The sequence below is a fragment of the Gigantopelta aegis genome, chromosome 8, assembly GCF_016097555.1.
Source record: "Gigantopelta aegis isolate Gae_Host chromosome 8, Gae_host_genome, whole genome shotgun sequence".
NCBI lineage: Eukaryota > Metazoa > Mollusca > Gastropoda > Neomphalida > Peltospiridae > Gigantopelta > Gigantopelta aegis.
Genome location: NC_054706.1, coordinates 53,808,143 through 53,825,407, shown reverse-complemented (window position 1 = coordinate 53,825,407; position 17,265 = coordinate 53,808,143). Strand labels below are relative to the sequence as shown.

The 17,265-nt window shown below is 34.4% G+C and overlaps 1 protein-coding gene across 2 annotated transcripts in view; it reads right to left on the bottom strand.

The window, feature by feature from the left end:
* Positions 1-14,400: 14,400 nt before the first annotated feature.
* The window catches only part of LOC121380169 (transmembrane channel-like protein 7), a 44,994-nt gene continuing 42,129 nt past the window's right edge, over positions 14,401-17,265 (bottom strand). For both annotated transcript variants that reach the window (XM_041508967.1, XM_041508968.1), the window contains exon 19: positions 14,401-15,452. In XM_041508967.1, coding sequence (XP_041364901.1) covers positions 15,394-15,452 — 59 coding nt within the window. In that variant the 3' untranslated portion in view covers positions 14,401-15,393. The remainder of the gene's footprint in view (positions 15,453-17,265) is intronic.

Below are 17,265 nucleotides of genomic sequence, written 5' to 3'. Positions count from 1 at the left end.
CAAGAACACGGTGGCCACCTGGATCCGGTCTTCTATCCTGACCGCCTATCAGAAGGAGGGTTTACCTGCTCCATCTGCTTCTAATCCGCATGAACTCCGTGCCTTGGCTGCCACGATGTCCCTGCACTGCAAACACACCCATTCAGCACATTATCACTGGTTGGTTTCTGGGCTACGGACTCCATCTTCGCCAACTATTATCTGAGGGATGTCTCCACAGAAGACGTTGAGGGGGTTCCATCATTTGGGTCCGGTTTTGTTGCTGCACAGACTCTGTTGAATACAAGCCGTCCTCGTCGCCGTTGATGTCTGTCTGATTCTGGGCTGCATACCGAGATGTCCATCGAATCGACAGATGAGGATTGCTTAGACTTTTGTTCTTTTGCACAGTTCACGTACTGGTGCCGGAACTTTTGTCTCGATAACCTTTACCCTGCACTGCATGTGGTTGATTGGTTGTCGTTATTGGACTAACAGATCTTTGGTGTACTAGACAGAAAACACTCGGGGGTCTTGTTTTGTTCAATGTTCTGACGGATGCACCTCATTAGGTTGTCGCTTGTTATTGAAAAACTATAACACTTCAATACGTGAGGGTTACCTAACACCTGCATCCCCTGGTGGCTACGTCTTCCCACCCTGTCAGAACCAGCATGAGATGTGGCTTCCGCCTCCTGGTCCATGTGTTCTAGGAGCCGTACCTGCCACTGCTGACGGATGCCACCATTCTGGTTGTTGTTACTAACATCACCTGCATTGGTCTGTGACGGGCATCCCTAGGATGAGGGCTTACCAAGGTTGGCCTTATTCTTCCACTAGTCAGCCTGTTTTCCGGTTGGGGAGTTTTTCACAAGCATCTACGGATCTCGGCACCCACCACCATCTGTTGAATGCTGCACTTGTTTGAGGACAGGTAATGTCTATAGAAATGGAGAAAACTTGAGTGTTTTCTCTTTTATAGATACATTACCTGTCCTCAAGATTCATCCCGCCCGGGCCTCCCCGCTTCCTGTTCTCCGTGCGATGTGCTCAGGGAAAAAGAAGGAAGTTAGTCATGTGACCGGAACTAGAGAGCAGTATGCAGTAGAAGAATTTAGGCCATCCCATTGGCTGTTGGGATGTTCGGACCAGACCACTTGCGTGGGGGGGAGGTGCACTTGTTTGAGGACAGGTAATGTATCTATAAAAGAGAAAACACTCAAGTTTTCTCCAGTTTTTCAAAAGCAATAAGATATGTTTCATTCAATCAATCAATGTTATCTAAGTTGGATTGATGACACTATTAAAACAAAAATTAAGATCTTACTCTTTCAAAGATGCCGATCTTAGTTTCTGAGGTAAATACCTTTGTTAGCTTTTTATAACGTTCATTTTGATCTACCGGTACTACCTACTCTAAGATGAACAAAAACATTGGATTTTTGATAAGGTATAAGTTAACGGTAAAAATCCTGTAATAGATGAAAAACATTTGCACTGCATATTAACTAGGGACAGTGGTTTTAAATTCTTAAAAGTTAATAACAGATATTTTAATAGTACTTTGACATAATATAACAAAACAGCCATACACATTCCTTGGTAACAGTTGATGAAATAAAAATTATTATGTATTATATAGTGGATCGTAGTGAAAAATAGGATTAAGAATTGAAGAGTTCAGGCGCAAAACGCGATATGTCCATTTTTCATTTTTCAGTAAAAATGGGTTTTTTTAATTGGCGTATATCGCGTTTTGATTAAAAAAAACGGGATTTACCCAATACAATTTCATAAGGATCAGCGCGTTTTTGCGGCAAAATCAGCGGGCCTATGATTAGCCCTTACTGACATACAATAATGGCTTTTTAACTAAAACCTAGAAAGAAAATGGTTTATATCGTGTTTTGCCCTGAACTCTTCATTTTTATAGCAATAATTAAAACGAGCATTCATTTCGTATCATGTTGATGTACCAAGTTGAAATAATTTTCCAATTTTCACGAGACTGTCAGCAGGTGACAATGAAAATGATTCATGAGGAACATAAACATGATGATACAAAAATGATAGCCAAGGCAATATCTATTATAACCCCATTATCGATCTTAATTTTTTCTGTATCAACATAAAGTGGGCTGTGAATCAGTTCTAAAAAAACTGTATCAACATAAAAGTGGGCTGTGAATCAGTTTCTAAAAACTGTATCAAACATAAAGTGGGCTGTGAATCAGTTCTAAAAACTGTATCAAAACATAAAGTGGGCTGTGAATCAGTTCTAAAAACTGTATCAAACATAAAGTGGGCTGTGAATCAGTTCTAAAAACTGTATCAAACATAAAGTGGGCTGTGAATCAGTTCTAAAAACTGTATCAAACATAAAGTGGGCTGTGAATCAGTTCTAAAAACTGTATCAAACATAAAGTGGGCTGTGAATCAGTTCTAAAAACTGTATCAAACATAAAGTGGGCTGTGAATCAGTTCTAAAAACTGTATCAAACATAAAGTGAGCTGTGAATCAGTTCTAAAAAGCTCAACACTGGGCTGTTCATTCACTGTCACACAAAGCTGCTTACAAATGATTGACAGATGCTTGAAAATTACTACTAGTTACACTCATGCCACCTTTAACATGATAAATATAACAGATTCAAAATGTCATTACATGTCACCTGAGAGCATCAACAATTAAGAAATCTTCCACAGTAGCACACAGCCTTCCTTTACCAATATTAAGCATTATTTATATTATATGCTTCCTCATTCTCACTTGATGACTTGTATTCGAACTCAATTCTGAGTAATGTACAGTAGTCATTGCCATGGTCATGACTTTTATTCAAACTCACTTCTGAGCAGTGTACAGTGGTTATTGCCATGGACATGACTTGAATTCATACGCAGTTCTGAGCAAAGTACTGTTGTTATTGCCTTCGTTATGACTAGTATTCAAACTCGGTTCTTAGCAAAGTACAGTTGTTATTGCCATGGTCATGACTTGTATTCGAAGATCAAAGTCATTGTGAACTCGTATGGCCAAGTGAAAGATAAACATATGGTCAGTATAGTTTAATTAAATAAAATGGCAAAAAGCATCAACTGTTTATTATATATACTGTGTATGGAGAAGGCTTAGCATGTTGGAAAACTTGTGCCTAATCCATATGTTTTTCAAAAGCAATAAGATATGTTTCATTCAATCAATCAATGTTATCTAAGTTGGATTGATGACACTATTAAAACAAAAATTAAGATCTTACTCTTTCAAAGATGCCGATCTTAGTTTCTGAGGTAAATACCTTTGTTAGCTTTTTATAACGTTCATTTTGATCTACCGGTACTACCTACTCTAAGATGAACAAAAACATTGGATTTTTGATAAGGTATAAGTTAACGGTAAAAATCCTGTAATAGATGAAAAACATTTGCACTGCATATTAACTAGGGACAGTGGTTTTAAATTCTTAAAAGTTAATAACATATTTTAATAGTACTTTGACATAATATAACAAAACAGCCATACACATTCCTTGGTAACAGTTGATGAAATAAAAATTATTATGTATTTATATGTGGATACGTATGTGAAAAATAGGATTAAGAATTGAAGAGTTCAGGCGCAAAACGCTATATGTCCATTTTTCATTTTCAGTAAAAATGGGTTTTTTAATTGGCGTATATCGCGTTTTGATTATAAAAAAACGGGATTTACCCAATACAATTTCATAAGGATCAATCGCGTTTTGCGGCAAATCAGCGGGCCTATGATTAGCCCTTACTGACATACAATAATGGCTTTAACTAAAACCTAGAAAGAAAATGGTTTATATCGTGTTTTGCACCTGAACTCTTCAATTATAGAATATTAAACGAGCATTCATTTCGTATCATGTTTATGTCCCAAGTGAAATAATTTTCAATTTTCACGAGCTGTAGCAGGTGACAATGGAAATGATTTCATGAGGAACATAAACATGATACAAAATGATAGCAAGTTTAATATCCTATTTATTACCCATTATCGATCTTAATTTTTTATCTCTCAACTCATTTGATTGATGTTCCTGTACAGTTGTAGTGCACCGATCGATGACATCGAAGTGTTACATCCCACTTGGCATTCTAGTGGGATGTATCATTTTGATATGTACTGAGATATTTTTAAACATATGAGAAATAATAATACATTTAAACTATACCTGAACAAAACATACTGCCCAGATAAAGTGTTTGTTTTGCTTTACTACCTCAGTGAATTAATTAGTATATGTATTTATAATTTAATGTGTCTTAATGCTAACAAGAACATTCCAGAATTACATATTTTAAATCATTCCCATACTTATGGCAAATGCATTTGACCATGAAATCAGAATCTTTTTGTAATTTTAACACAAATCGTTTTCTACTTCTCTTTGTTTCCTGATATGTGACTATTTATTTTATGGAGATGTGGCCATGAGTTGAATGTTTTGCCACATGTTTGGTGATGAGAAATAAATCTACAAATTTTGTAGCCTGTGATATTAAATTAATGTTGGATATACTATTCTTCTTGCTATGGTACTAGTTTTCTGTTGGTTTGTGGATGAGTGTGTATTGTTGTATTCGCCCGTGCTTTACTGGTCATTTATTTAGCATGTAGCAACAAACTATTTATGTGTCAGTGTAATTTTTAAAGATCTTAATTGTAATATGTTAATTTTCATGATAAAATTTGTAACTACTGATATATATTTTTAAATATCCCGTCCGTTACTGTGATAGCTTTGTTGTGTATTCTCAGGTTTTATAGGATGTTTATATTAAAAGTTTATATTAAGCTGTGATAAATTTCACCACTTTGTAACTTGATTCTCACCTGCATGTTAATAGACATTTTTGTTTTTTCCATTCTGTCTGTCTGGCAGTGTACCATTTGTTGACCTATTCACATTTACTCTCCTTTCACATTCTTTGGTCCATTGATTATCACAGTAAGTATTGTCTTTTACCTTCCATCTTAACATCCCAGTCCTTGTCTGTAGAATTTAATGCAACTCTCTTTTGTGCTTTCATGTCCATTGTTTTATTAGTTCCTACCAGTCCAAGTGACAGGGACTATAGTTTTTGCCTCTGTCCTTCAGTTCGTCCATCTGTCTGTCTGTCTGTCTGTCTGTTTATATCCGTCCATCTGTCCTTCTATTCATCCATCCGTCTGTCCCACATATAGTTTTCCAGACTTTGTTTTTTTGCAGTGCCTCAGAGTATTAAGCTGAAAGTTTGTGTATAGCTTTTATCATATAGAGTTATAGATCAAGTTTGACTTTCACAGTGATTTACCCAGTTTTTAAACACAGTTATGACCCTTGAACCTTGTGTATAGTTTTATCACATAGACTTACAGATCAAGTTTGAATTTCATGATGTTTGGCACATTTTGGACAAAGTTGTGACCTTTGAACTTTAGAGATACTAAACAAAATTGGACCTGTAGATAACATGTAATGCTTTAGCAGTACATTACATGATGCTTGTTCTAACAGCATGTCCCATCATCTAACTTTTTTTACTATCCAACTTGATGACCCAGTCCTTGTCTACAAAATTTAATGTAGCTCCCTATCTTTTTTTAATATTCATTATTTTATTTATTCTGCCAATGCGTCCTAGTTTTTTTATCTTCTTATATCGTCCATCTTTACATCCCAGTCCTTGTCTACAAACTTTAATGCAACAGGTATTTGTCTCTTGTGGTCATTTGTGCTACAAACCTGTTATTCTAAACTAGATTTCACTGTGAGTTTATAATTATGGACTGGTCAAGTCTTCAAAGCTTATCTTTGAATCCAGGTGACCCAGAGACAAGTTGTTTTCTCTTCATGTCATTACTTACATACATATTATACACAAATTATGAATAAATTGTAGGGATTATGCATGTATATAGGTTTTGTCTTTCATTAAGATGCACCTCATGTGTTGCATTATGTATTAGTTTGATAAGTGTTTTAATTTATGTATCAGTAGATAAGTGGTTTAAGTTAAATGAACTTACATGTATTTGCATTGTCCACTTTAATTAATGAATTTGATATCTATTATTTAAATATCTTTTATTTTAAAAACAAATGTCTGTGTGTACATGTACCCCTGTGCAATCAAACCCAATATTAATCATATCTAGCCTAGATAGAGCAACTTCTGGCCTACCAGGCGAAGAAAGTCTTTGAAATAATATGTTTACTGTGATTAAGTTTAGTAAAAAAAGTCTTTGAAATAATATGTTTACTGTGATTAAGTTTAGTAAAAAAAGTCTTTGAAATAATATGTTTACTATGATTAATAATTAAGGTTAGTAAAGTAGAGACAATGTCAAAATGATTTCATGTTGAAAATAAATCAGGTAATGTGTAAGAAAAAAAAGACACCATTGATAAAGTTAGTGTGTTTTGTTTAATGACACCACTAGAGCACATTGATTTATTGATACTTTGCTGTTGGATGTCAAACATTTAGTAAAGCAGAGGCAATGACATACTGTATACAGTTTAAGACACCCCCGCAACATTTTTCTATTGGTAGCAAGGAATCTTTTTATATTCACTTTCCCACAGACAGGACATCACATACCATGGTTTTTGATAAATCAATTGTGGTGCAATGGTTGGGACAGGAATAAACTAAATCAGAGAATGGGTCCACTGAGGTGATTCAATGCAAGCACTTCGGGCGAGCGCACTTCTAACATCATTGATGTGTCAAATTTTGTCACAAAAACTTAATATTTGATCAAATATAACCATGCAGTAGCATATATTATTGCAGATCAATCTATACACAAGCTTAGATATTATCATATAATTATGTCCCGTAGCATTCAAGGGGACATCCACTTTTCTAGGTCTTGCCTTCTTAATTTTTATTGCAAAAGCACCTGCCTAAACATTTTAAAGGGTTTTTTTCCTCATTCATTTTGTTGTTTCATTGCTGGTTTATTGTATCCAAGCTGAGCTTCATGTGCCTATATATCGTGTTACCAAAGTTTTTAATGTTCTATCAAATGCTTTTGTGAACTGTTTCATAGATAAAGAACTGATTTAAGTTATTCTTATATGTGCTGTTTGTTTTTTGTTAAAACGTTAAACTGGAATGCTACATGTAGGTTGTAAAGTTTAATAACACCATTGTCCTGTTCAGAAACAAAGAGAAAGAAATACACTCAACACATTTATTTTAATTATGGTTATATGGTTATAGGAGGGTGGGATGTAGCTCGCTTGATGCACCGGTCGGTCTGGGATCGATTCCTGTCGGTAGGCCCATTGGGCTATTTCTCATTTCAGCCAGTGCACCACGACTGGTATATCGAAGGCCGTGGTATGTGCTATCCTTTCTGTGGGATGGTGCATATAAGACATCCCTTGCTGCTAATCGAAAAGAGTATCCCATGAAGTGGCAGCAGCTGGTTTCCTCTCAATATCTATGTGGTCCTTAACCATATGTCCGATGCCATATAACCGTAAATAAAATGTGTTCAGTGCGTCGTTAAATAAAACATTTCCGTCCTTCCTTCATATGATTACAGACGACTCAAATGAGAAATGAAATCTTGTCACCACTCTATTAATGGGCTACTCTTTTTCAGTTGGCAGCAGTCTTTTTATATACACCATCCCACAGACAGGAGAATACATACCAAGGCATTTGTTACACCAGTTGTGGAAGACTGGCTAGAGTGAGAAATGGCCTCACTAATGGTGAGCAATCCTGGTTTGATCACACGTCGGGCGAGTGCTTTATTACTCCTGGCTATAAAGAGTAAGATATGTTAACTGTAACACTTCTGTTGCAGAATGAACAGAATATGCTGCCATCATTGAACTTCAATGTTTTGTTTAACAACACTACTAGAGCACATTGATTAATTAATCATTGGAAGTTGAACATTTGGTAATTGTGATGCATCATCTTCAGGTGAAACCTGCACATTTTTCATTAATTGTAAGGTGTCATTTACATGCATTTTCCCACAGACTGGTTAGCACACCACAGCCTGATAGATGTATCCGTGAATGTTTGATGTGGTGCAGGAATAGAGTAGGCTGGAACTTCGCTTCTTGGAGAGGGATCCATTGGTCCGATGAGTGTAGGATGCTATTGTGGGTTACTGATGGTTGAGATCATGTTTGGAGACGGGATAAGAGTAGATTTGCTCGTAAACATGTTCAAGCTACCCTTCAAGGTGGCGGGGGATCAGTAATGATATGGGGATGTGTTTCATATGGATGCAAACTGGATCTGGTGACCGTACAAGGAAAGCTAAACGGGGAGAAATATCGTAGTGCCGCATTTCGACAACCATCTCCTAAGAAGTTGACCTGTGTACATGGATGACAACGCTTGACCTCGCAGAGCAAGGGCTATAGTGGAGTTTCTTCAATAGGAGGCCATAGATACTCTACCATGGCCAGCTTGCAGTCCGGATCTCAACCCCATTGAACACTTGTGGAACATTCTTGGATGTAACATTCACAAAAGGAATCCACCAATTCAAACTGCACACGGATCCTACACGTTATGGAGCGATTGGTGGTTCTAGAACATGTTAATAGTGCTAGGTACCTTTCTGGAACAGTTTCTTTTTTTTTTTCTTTTTTTTTCCATCTTATTTTGCACTGATGGTCAAAGTTTTTCAGCCTTCCATTTCTCAGCACACAGACATGTTTTTCGAACACCCACGTGACAACCGCATATGCGATTTAATCAACGACTTGTTTTCTATTGTTGACTCCTGATAAACATATTTATTCAATTCTGTCCAAATTTGAATAACATTGCAAACATTGGGTGGCGCTTAACTTTTTTTATGGAGTATATATAGTATCTAATTAATTCTTCAAAATATAAAGGTAGTTTAAAAAGAAAGGAGGATATAAAAAATAAGTAACACATTTAATCATTTTTGTAAAAGATTTTAATGTAAACGAGAAGCAGTATGCCACTGAATATAATAATATGATCAGTAAACACAGACATTTACACAAAATGAAATAATTTGATATTAGTAAATATATTCGCAGCTTATTCCAAAGATTTTAATGAAATTGAGTACATAATTGAATACAGTTGACATACATGCACACTTCATCAAATTTGTCCTACCGCAATGTTTTGTGGTTTGTCCACTGTACAAGATAAGCCAAATTTGGCAATAAATGGTTTTGTGAAAACCCCCAGAATGCCCAATCTAATAGAAAGACCACAGTAGCTTGAACATTTACTGTATGATCACAAACACATTTGCCTATTTGTATTGCCATTACATTAATTTTCATCCAATAAACGTTACACATCAAGTTGCTTACAGTGTTATTTTGCTCTGGAATGTTATTTAGCTTTCATGTAAATAAAAAATGGGTCCTATAGACCACAGCTGCAGATAAGCCTCAGATAAGCCTCAGATAAGCTGCAGAAGGTACATGTAAGTTTAAATGTTTTAAAAGGTATAGCCTCATTTCAATACACAAGAAATTATGAAATTTTTTGTAGATACATGTAGTAATGTGCTTTCAATCCAGACTCCAAATATAAATCTGCAATTAACCTTGTTATAAATGTGTCAGTTGGTTGAACTGATGTATGTTCAAAACAGTACAAGATTTTCAAAAAGTAACAAGTAAACATAATACTAATAACAGAATTATTTCCACAACCTTGGTACTTGAGGATTCTAATCATAAAATGTTTCAATACTTTACATAAACTAATTTATTTCCTATATACTGTAACAAATGTTAAAGGATTTATAAAGTTTACTTAAGTTTACTGTTAGTCCATACATATTGTATGGACCATACATATTGTATGGACCATACATATTGTATGGACTAACAGTTTTCATTAATATGAATTGTATATATATGTATTTTAATTCATATTTTTAACATGTATATATATATGGATTATTTATTGGTTTGTATTATTTACATATAAAATTGCCATTTTGGTTTATAGAAGACATTAAAAAAAGATGGTATCAGTTGCATGTAATACATGAATGCTTTGTAATATTTCTTTCAAAAAAAAGAAAGTTGGTCTCCGGTCAGACCAAAGTTCCAGAATTGATGCGGCTTTTTTTTTTTTTTTTTTTTTTTCAAAATATTTGCTTAAGCATGGATTGCACAGAAAAGGAGGGTATATTTTGGTTTTTAACGTCTTTCTCATCTGCTTTGGTCCATCCTCAATGGCCATGGTAACCTAAATATTTTCCTAAACAGTAGGGTGGGGGTGTTTGTACAACCCACATCACTGCTATAAAAATCAACATCATACTGCAAGAAATATATATATTTTTTTAAATGTTGGTCTTCGAGGTCAAAATTGACGCGTGCACTGACCAGAGACCAGAATTTATTTACTTTTAGCCTAAGATGTCAAAAAAAAAAATTCTGCATTTTATCATATGAAACTCTACTAATAAAAATAATGGGTTTGTATTTTAAACCTGGATTCAGTCTTGAGTTTGAACTGTTACATGCAGTTTGAGTAGTTTAATAATCTAGGTTTTTAAAAACTGAGCACATACATGTAGTCCAAACTGATTTCGTATAACATTAATAATTTAAAATAAACAGTCCATCAAATATTTCTTGTTAATGAAACTAAAAATGGTTACCCCCCAAACATTTAGTCTGAATACTTCTAAAATCCCCATCCCTGTAGATTTATCAATATAGTCAAAACAATTCAAAATACATTACAATGTAGTGTTTTCCCTAGCTTGTTTTAGCATGGTGCAGCACCATCCTTAATAGTCTAGCACCATCTTGCCTTAATCAGCACCATGCTGCCCTGAGATTAAACAAGCCTTTTTCAATAATTAATTCTAAACTTGCCTTTATAAAACACCAAAAAAGGTATTATTAATTAATAAAATATGCATTTTATATCTTTTGCCATTCATTTATTAACGCAAGTACATAAATTACATTAATGTTCATTTCAATTAATTTTTGTGTATTTTTAATGAAAAACAAGTGCCCCGAAAATGGTGAAAATGCCTCAAAAGTGTTTGGCCTACCATGCCTTGCCTAATTTCTAGGGAAATCACTACAATGTCACATTTGAGTGAAAATGCCTTTTAATAATAAAAAGCTTTCATCCAGTAATCCTATTCAATTCAAAATTTTACTGAAACTTTAACCCTATTCAGTTTATTATTAGACTGTTGAAAATGTGCCAGTCAAATGTGTAAAAATAATATGAGAATTAAAAAAAAATTAATAATAAAATGATTTTGTTAACTGGATGTATTCTGGTATGCAACCAATAAATTGTATACAAGGGTTAGCAGTTATTGTGCATTTCATTTAATACATAGAGGATATTTCATGTTTTTTGTCAAATATGGTTTATATCTCATTGAGTGAAGTTTGCAATCATATCACACTCATCGCGCTTGAAATTTTCTATTTATTATATAACTTTTGGCAATTTGGGTGGTACAACTCCAGTGGAGTTAGTATATATCCACATGAAAGACATCAGAGTAATTGTTCCGATTAAAATACTGCATTAAGTTTAAAATACTGATTTGTGAATAAACATGAATATATTGTCTTGAACTTCTGAAGACAGTAAAAAAACCCTTTAGATATACAGAAATTAACATACTGACAAACGTCTAAAGACATTAAGACAGTAAAGAAAACACTAGATATACAAAAATTAATATACTGTCTTGAATTTCTGTAGACATTAAGACAGTAAAGAACACACTAGATATACAAAACTGAATATTATACTGTCTTGAACTTAGACAGTAAGACAGTAAAGAACACACTAGATATACAAAACTGAATATACTGTCTTTAAAGTAGACATTAAGACAGTAAAGAACACTAGATATACAGCAACTGATATACCGTACTGTCTTGAACTTCTGTAGACATTAAGACAGCAAAGAACACACCAGATATACAGAAATTAATATTTTAGTGAGAAAAATATACCTTTCAACCTTATTTACTATACAATATTTTATACATTTAATATTAGAGTTAAAGTTTGTTGTCACCAGAGCACTTAATATTGGAGAAAAAATTACAAAACAATTATTATCTTCTGTCATGTACACGTGTATGTCACTTATGTGTATGTCATAGTTTTAATTCCAGAATGTCACAATAAACGTGCAGTTTTCAACTTCGGGGTCCATAAGCATGATGTCCCTTTTCCATGTTTAACTTCTGTCTGACAAATAAGATTATAACTGCTGGTAGATGAGCTATCCAGGTTTACATTTATTTGGTCATCATACATATACCGGTATATGAATCAAGACGGGTAGATATTGACTGGCTATTTCATTTCAATTTATTTTCGTGCCTATATCCAATTAAGGTTCAAGCATGCTGTCCTGGGCACACACCTCAGCTATCTGGGCTGTCTGTCAGGACAGTGGATTAGTTGTTAGTTGGTTACTGAGAAAGAAGAGGGTGTAGTAGCCTTACACCTACCCACTGAGTAGTTAAAACTCGCTCTGGGTGGGAGCTGGTACCGGTCTGCGAACCCTGTACCTACCAGCCTTATGTCCGATGGCTTAACCACGACGCCACCAAGGCTGGTTGACAGGCTACATGGGCTGATGACAGTATATTGTTGAGATTTCCACAAGTCTGATTATCATAGTTACATACAAGAAAATGGGTAATGTTTATACACAAATGATTAAGTAATGAGTATGAATAATAATGAATAAAGAGAACAAAAATATACATCTGATAAGCAAAAGCAAAACAAAGCTCAATGTTTTAGCAGTTCATAAGAAAGGCTATTCAACCAAATATTTAGTTTTAATATTCTATCAACAGAGCTGCATACAAATATATATGTACCTGTATCATTTAATTAGTAATTAAAATGCATGTAATTCACCCAATTAAAATCACTAAGTTAAGAAAAGGTTTGCAGATTTATATTGTAGTTATAACTTGTGATCATTTGTCAGAATGTATACTTGACAATCTAGTTTAGGTCTATGTCCATTAGATACTTCTATGGCGAATATTAAACATAATAGCATAGCTAATATATATATATATAGATAAATAGATAGATAGATTATATATATATATATTTAATTCTGAAACACAAACATTATTCTACTTCTTTTCATTGGTTAATAGATACATGTAAAACAAAAATGACCGTAAATTCTAATATACAAATTTAGTCAATCAGATACGGTTACTAAAATGCATAGATAAAAACAGACCTGGACCCATATTCACAAAACATCGTAAGCCTAGTTTTACACGTAAAGGTAAATCTACGACTGAAGAGCTATTCACGAAACAACGAAAACGTAAGTTACGTGTAAGTTGGACGTAAATATAAGAGTGCCTCCAGTTACAACTAACGCTGCACGTAAGTCGTGTTCATATAATAAATCAAGCACGATCGCCGTTATTTACTATTATTTACGAAAACTGGCAGCAGTTCCAATAATTGAAGCAGTTTGCGATGGCGAACGCCCACGGATTTAACATATTTTTGTTGGTGATCGAACGGATGTTTTCGACTCGGACAATTTCTCCTGAGTTATCTTTTCCTTTTTAAGAAATATCCTCAAGTTCGTACCAAAACGCGGATTCTCACAATACCAAAATGTCATGGTTCACCGTTCGCGATGTTATTGTTAGCAGACGACAAACGAAATTGAGTTTTGCGCATTTGTTATTTACCCGGTAGCCATCGTTTCTAATGTTTTTTATTTTTTATTTCTCTAGTGAGTGTTAAATCGTAGATTTACGTCCAACTAAGTTACGTTTACATTTACGACCGTCTTTGAGAATAAGGTGCTTCTTGCACGTAAACGTAAATCTACGGCAGACGTAAGTGCTAGTAGTAGACGTAAATTTACACCTTTTTGTGAATATGGGTCCTGAGGTGTTGCTACCTGGAATGTTGTACCTTGAATATTATTTGTGTAACTATGTGCGTAGAAGAAAGAAAGTTAAAAACTTTGTTTTGTTTAATGATGCCACTAGAACACATTGATTCCTGAAGATTAGTAACTTTTCTAGGCTGCCAGTCCCCCGAACCAAAAGAAATAATTCTTAATAAAACATTTTGTTTTTTTAAAAGTCCAAGTAGAATTTTATCCCTAGTTACACTTCTTAATATATGACATGATAAAGTTTTACACTAAAATGTACACAAACATAATGAATATACATGTACATGTATACGGTATATATGAAGAGTTTAGGTGCAAAACGCGATATATCCATTTTTCATTTTCAGTAAAGGTGACTTTTTTAATTGGCGTATATCACGTTTTGATATATAAAAAAAACCCCGGGATTTACCCAATACAATTTCATAAGGATCAATCACATTTTGCAGCAAATCAGCGGGCCTACGATTAGCCCTTACTGACATACAATAATGGCTTTAACTAAAAAAAGAAAGAAAATGGTTTATATCGCGTTTTGCGCCTGAACTCTTCATATATATATATATATATATTAAAATGTAAAATATTAATATTTATAATTCAGTTTATGTTGATTGTCTCAAAAATGGTAAATTGCAATAAAGTGGTCAATGTTTTTAACTGGGACTTTTTAATGATAAAAGGGGATTAAAAATATAAATATACCAGTGTACAAAAATAATATTACCGGTAACATTTAGTTGCATCAGTTGTAAAGACCTCATTTGGTTGATCGATACACTTATACTAGGTGCCATTTTATAAAATCATTGAGCAACGACTGGCTCAGAATCAATTAGATAGTTTGCAGATCAAGCAAAGTAGTTAAAACTATTGCTGGTACAATCTAAATTTAAATAAAAAAAATTGGATTGAATCTACAAAGCCAGTTTTTGTCTTAAAATAATGTAAGTACCTACCTGTATATTTACAATGCATAAAGACCTGCAATTTACAAAAAAGGTTTCATAATTTTGGCCCTTTTTTTAATTATACGCGCTGGTATATAAAACACATTAGAAACTGTTTAATATTTTGTTTTCAAAGTCAATATACAGAAGCAAAATCAAACTGCTTTAAAAATGTAGCAAAATTGGATTGGTTTCACTTTTTATAAATACTTAACTCACCTGTAACCAATAGTATTCCCCCCCATTTCAACAATCAATGAAACCAAATATTTCAAATGAGTCTTCTACTTCCTATTTCAGTCATGTTACAGCAACTTCAGTCTTTCTTTTTCACTTTTAGAATCTGAATGTCTTTTCTCGTCTTTTTTTTTTTTGGGGGGGGGGGGGGGGGGTTTAGGTCAAGTTAAGTTGAAAAGAAATAATAACTCAAGTGGATGTTTATTGACATTCACATTTTAAACAACTAGCAATGAAGAAATATGACTGTTAATTATTTCTAAAATCCACTTCTGTTTCAAACAGTTAGGAATGTGCTGTCCTGCTAGCTGATTCAGCCACTGTTCTAATAAATTCTCTACCACCTGAAATTACAAGCAAGACAAATGTCACTGAAAAGGAAAGGAATATTATTACTAAATCTGTTATGAGGTATATTTATGCAATACCAAGCAAAACATTGTCACCATAATTCATGGGTTAAGAACAAGAAGGAAGGAAATGTTTTATTTAACGATGCACTCAACACATTTTATTTACAATCATATGGCGTTGGACATGTGGTTAAGGACCACACATATTGAGGGAGGAAACCACTGTCATCACTTCATGCGCTACTCTTTTTCGATTAGCAGCAAGGGATCTTTTATATGCACAATCCCAGTCAGGGTAGTACATACCACGGCCTTTGATATACCAGTTGTGGTGCACTGGTTGGAACGAGAAATAGCCCAATGGGCCCACTGACGGGGATCGATCCCAGACCGACCGCACGTCAAGCAAGTGCTGTACCACTGGGCTACATCCCGCCCCTCATTTTGTAAGACTGTGTAAACAATGTTTAATCATTTTGTAAGACTTTGTAAACAATGTTTACTGTAACCATACACATTACGGTGGAATTGGCCAAAAGGCACAGCCTATGTGAAAACCTCTACCAACATTTTACAAATGGATGCAAGATGCAAGATCCCACAGACAGAATAGAACATACCCAGTGTTCGAGATAAAAAAAATTGGGCAGTATCCCAGTTGGATACTAACATTTCAAAATCTGGTATCCTACCTAAGAATTTAGTATCCCACTTAAATGAAATTCATAAATAACATCGTAACAACTTTGGACGACACTGTTACTTAACTTCACCAGCAAATGACGACTTTCGTTGTTTCGGCGAAAAATAAAAACACAAGATTAAAAAACCCCACAAACATTATATGGTATCCTGGTGGGATACTGGGTTCTTCAAGTCTGGTATCCAAAATTAAATTCTGATATCCCTGGGATATCGGGATACCGTTAATCTCGAACACTGATACCACAGCCTTTGTTACACCAGTTGTGGAGTACTGGCTGGAACGAGGCGAACAAGAAGATGCCATCTACAATTAAAACAGTGTTGCAGATGGAACCGTTTTGCTCTGAACTGAATGATCAGTTACTGGATACCGATGTCTCACCGTGGCACCATTTTTACATTGGGTAATAGACAGACATATCTGCTCTATGAAATTCAATTCTAATATTTAATGATTATTTCACTATTGAAGTCACAGACCCTAGTTTTAACCCATGTAAAACACGACGTAGTGTTTAAAAACTAGGGTCTGTCACTTTAATAATTGAAATTCTTGAAATGAAGATAAACAGTTGTCAGAAATGGATTTCTTGAAATTAAACAAAAAGTTGTGGGTATCAGACAATGATGATTAACATATCAAAATAGTATATGGTTCCAGATTACCAGATGTGTGTGGGTATCAAGACATGATGATTAACATATCAGAACAGCATATGGTTTCAGATTACCAGATGTGTGTGGGTATCAAGACATGATGATTAACATATCAGAACAGCATATGGTTTCAGATTACCAGATGTGTGTGGGTATCAAGACATGATGATTAACATATCAGAACAGCATATGGTTTCAGATTACCAGATGTGTGTGGGTATCAAGACATGATGATTAACATATCAGAACAGCATATGGTTTCAGATTACCAGATGTGTGTGGGTATCAAGACATGATGATTAACATATCAGAACAGCATATGGTTCCAGATTACCAGATGTGTGTGGGTATCAAGACATGATGATTAACATATCAGAACAGCATATGGTTCCAGATTACCAGATGTGTGTGGGTATCAAGACATGATGATTAACATATCAGA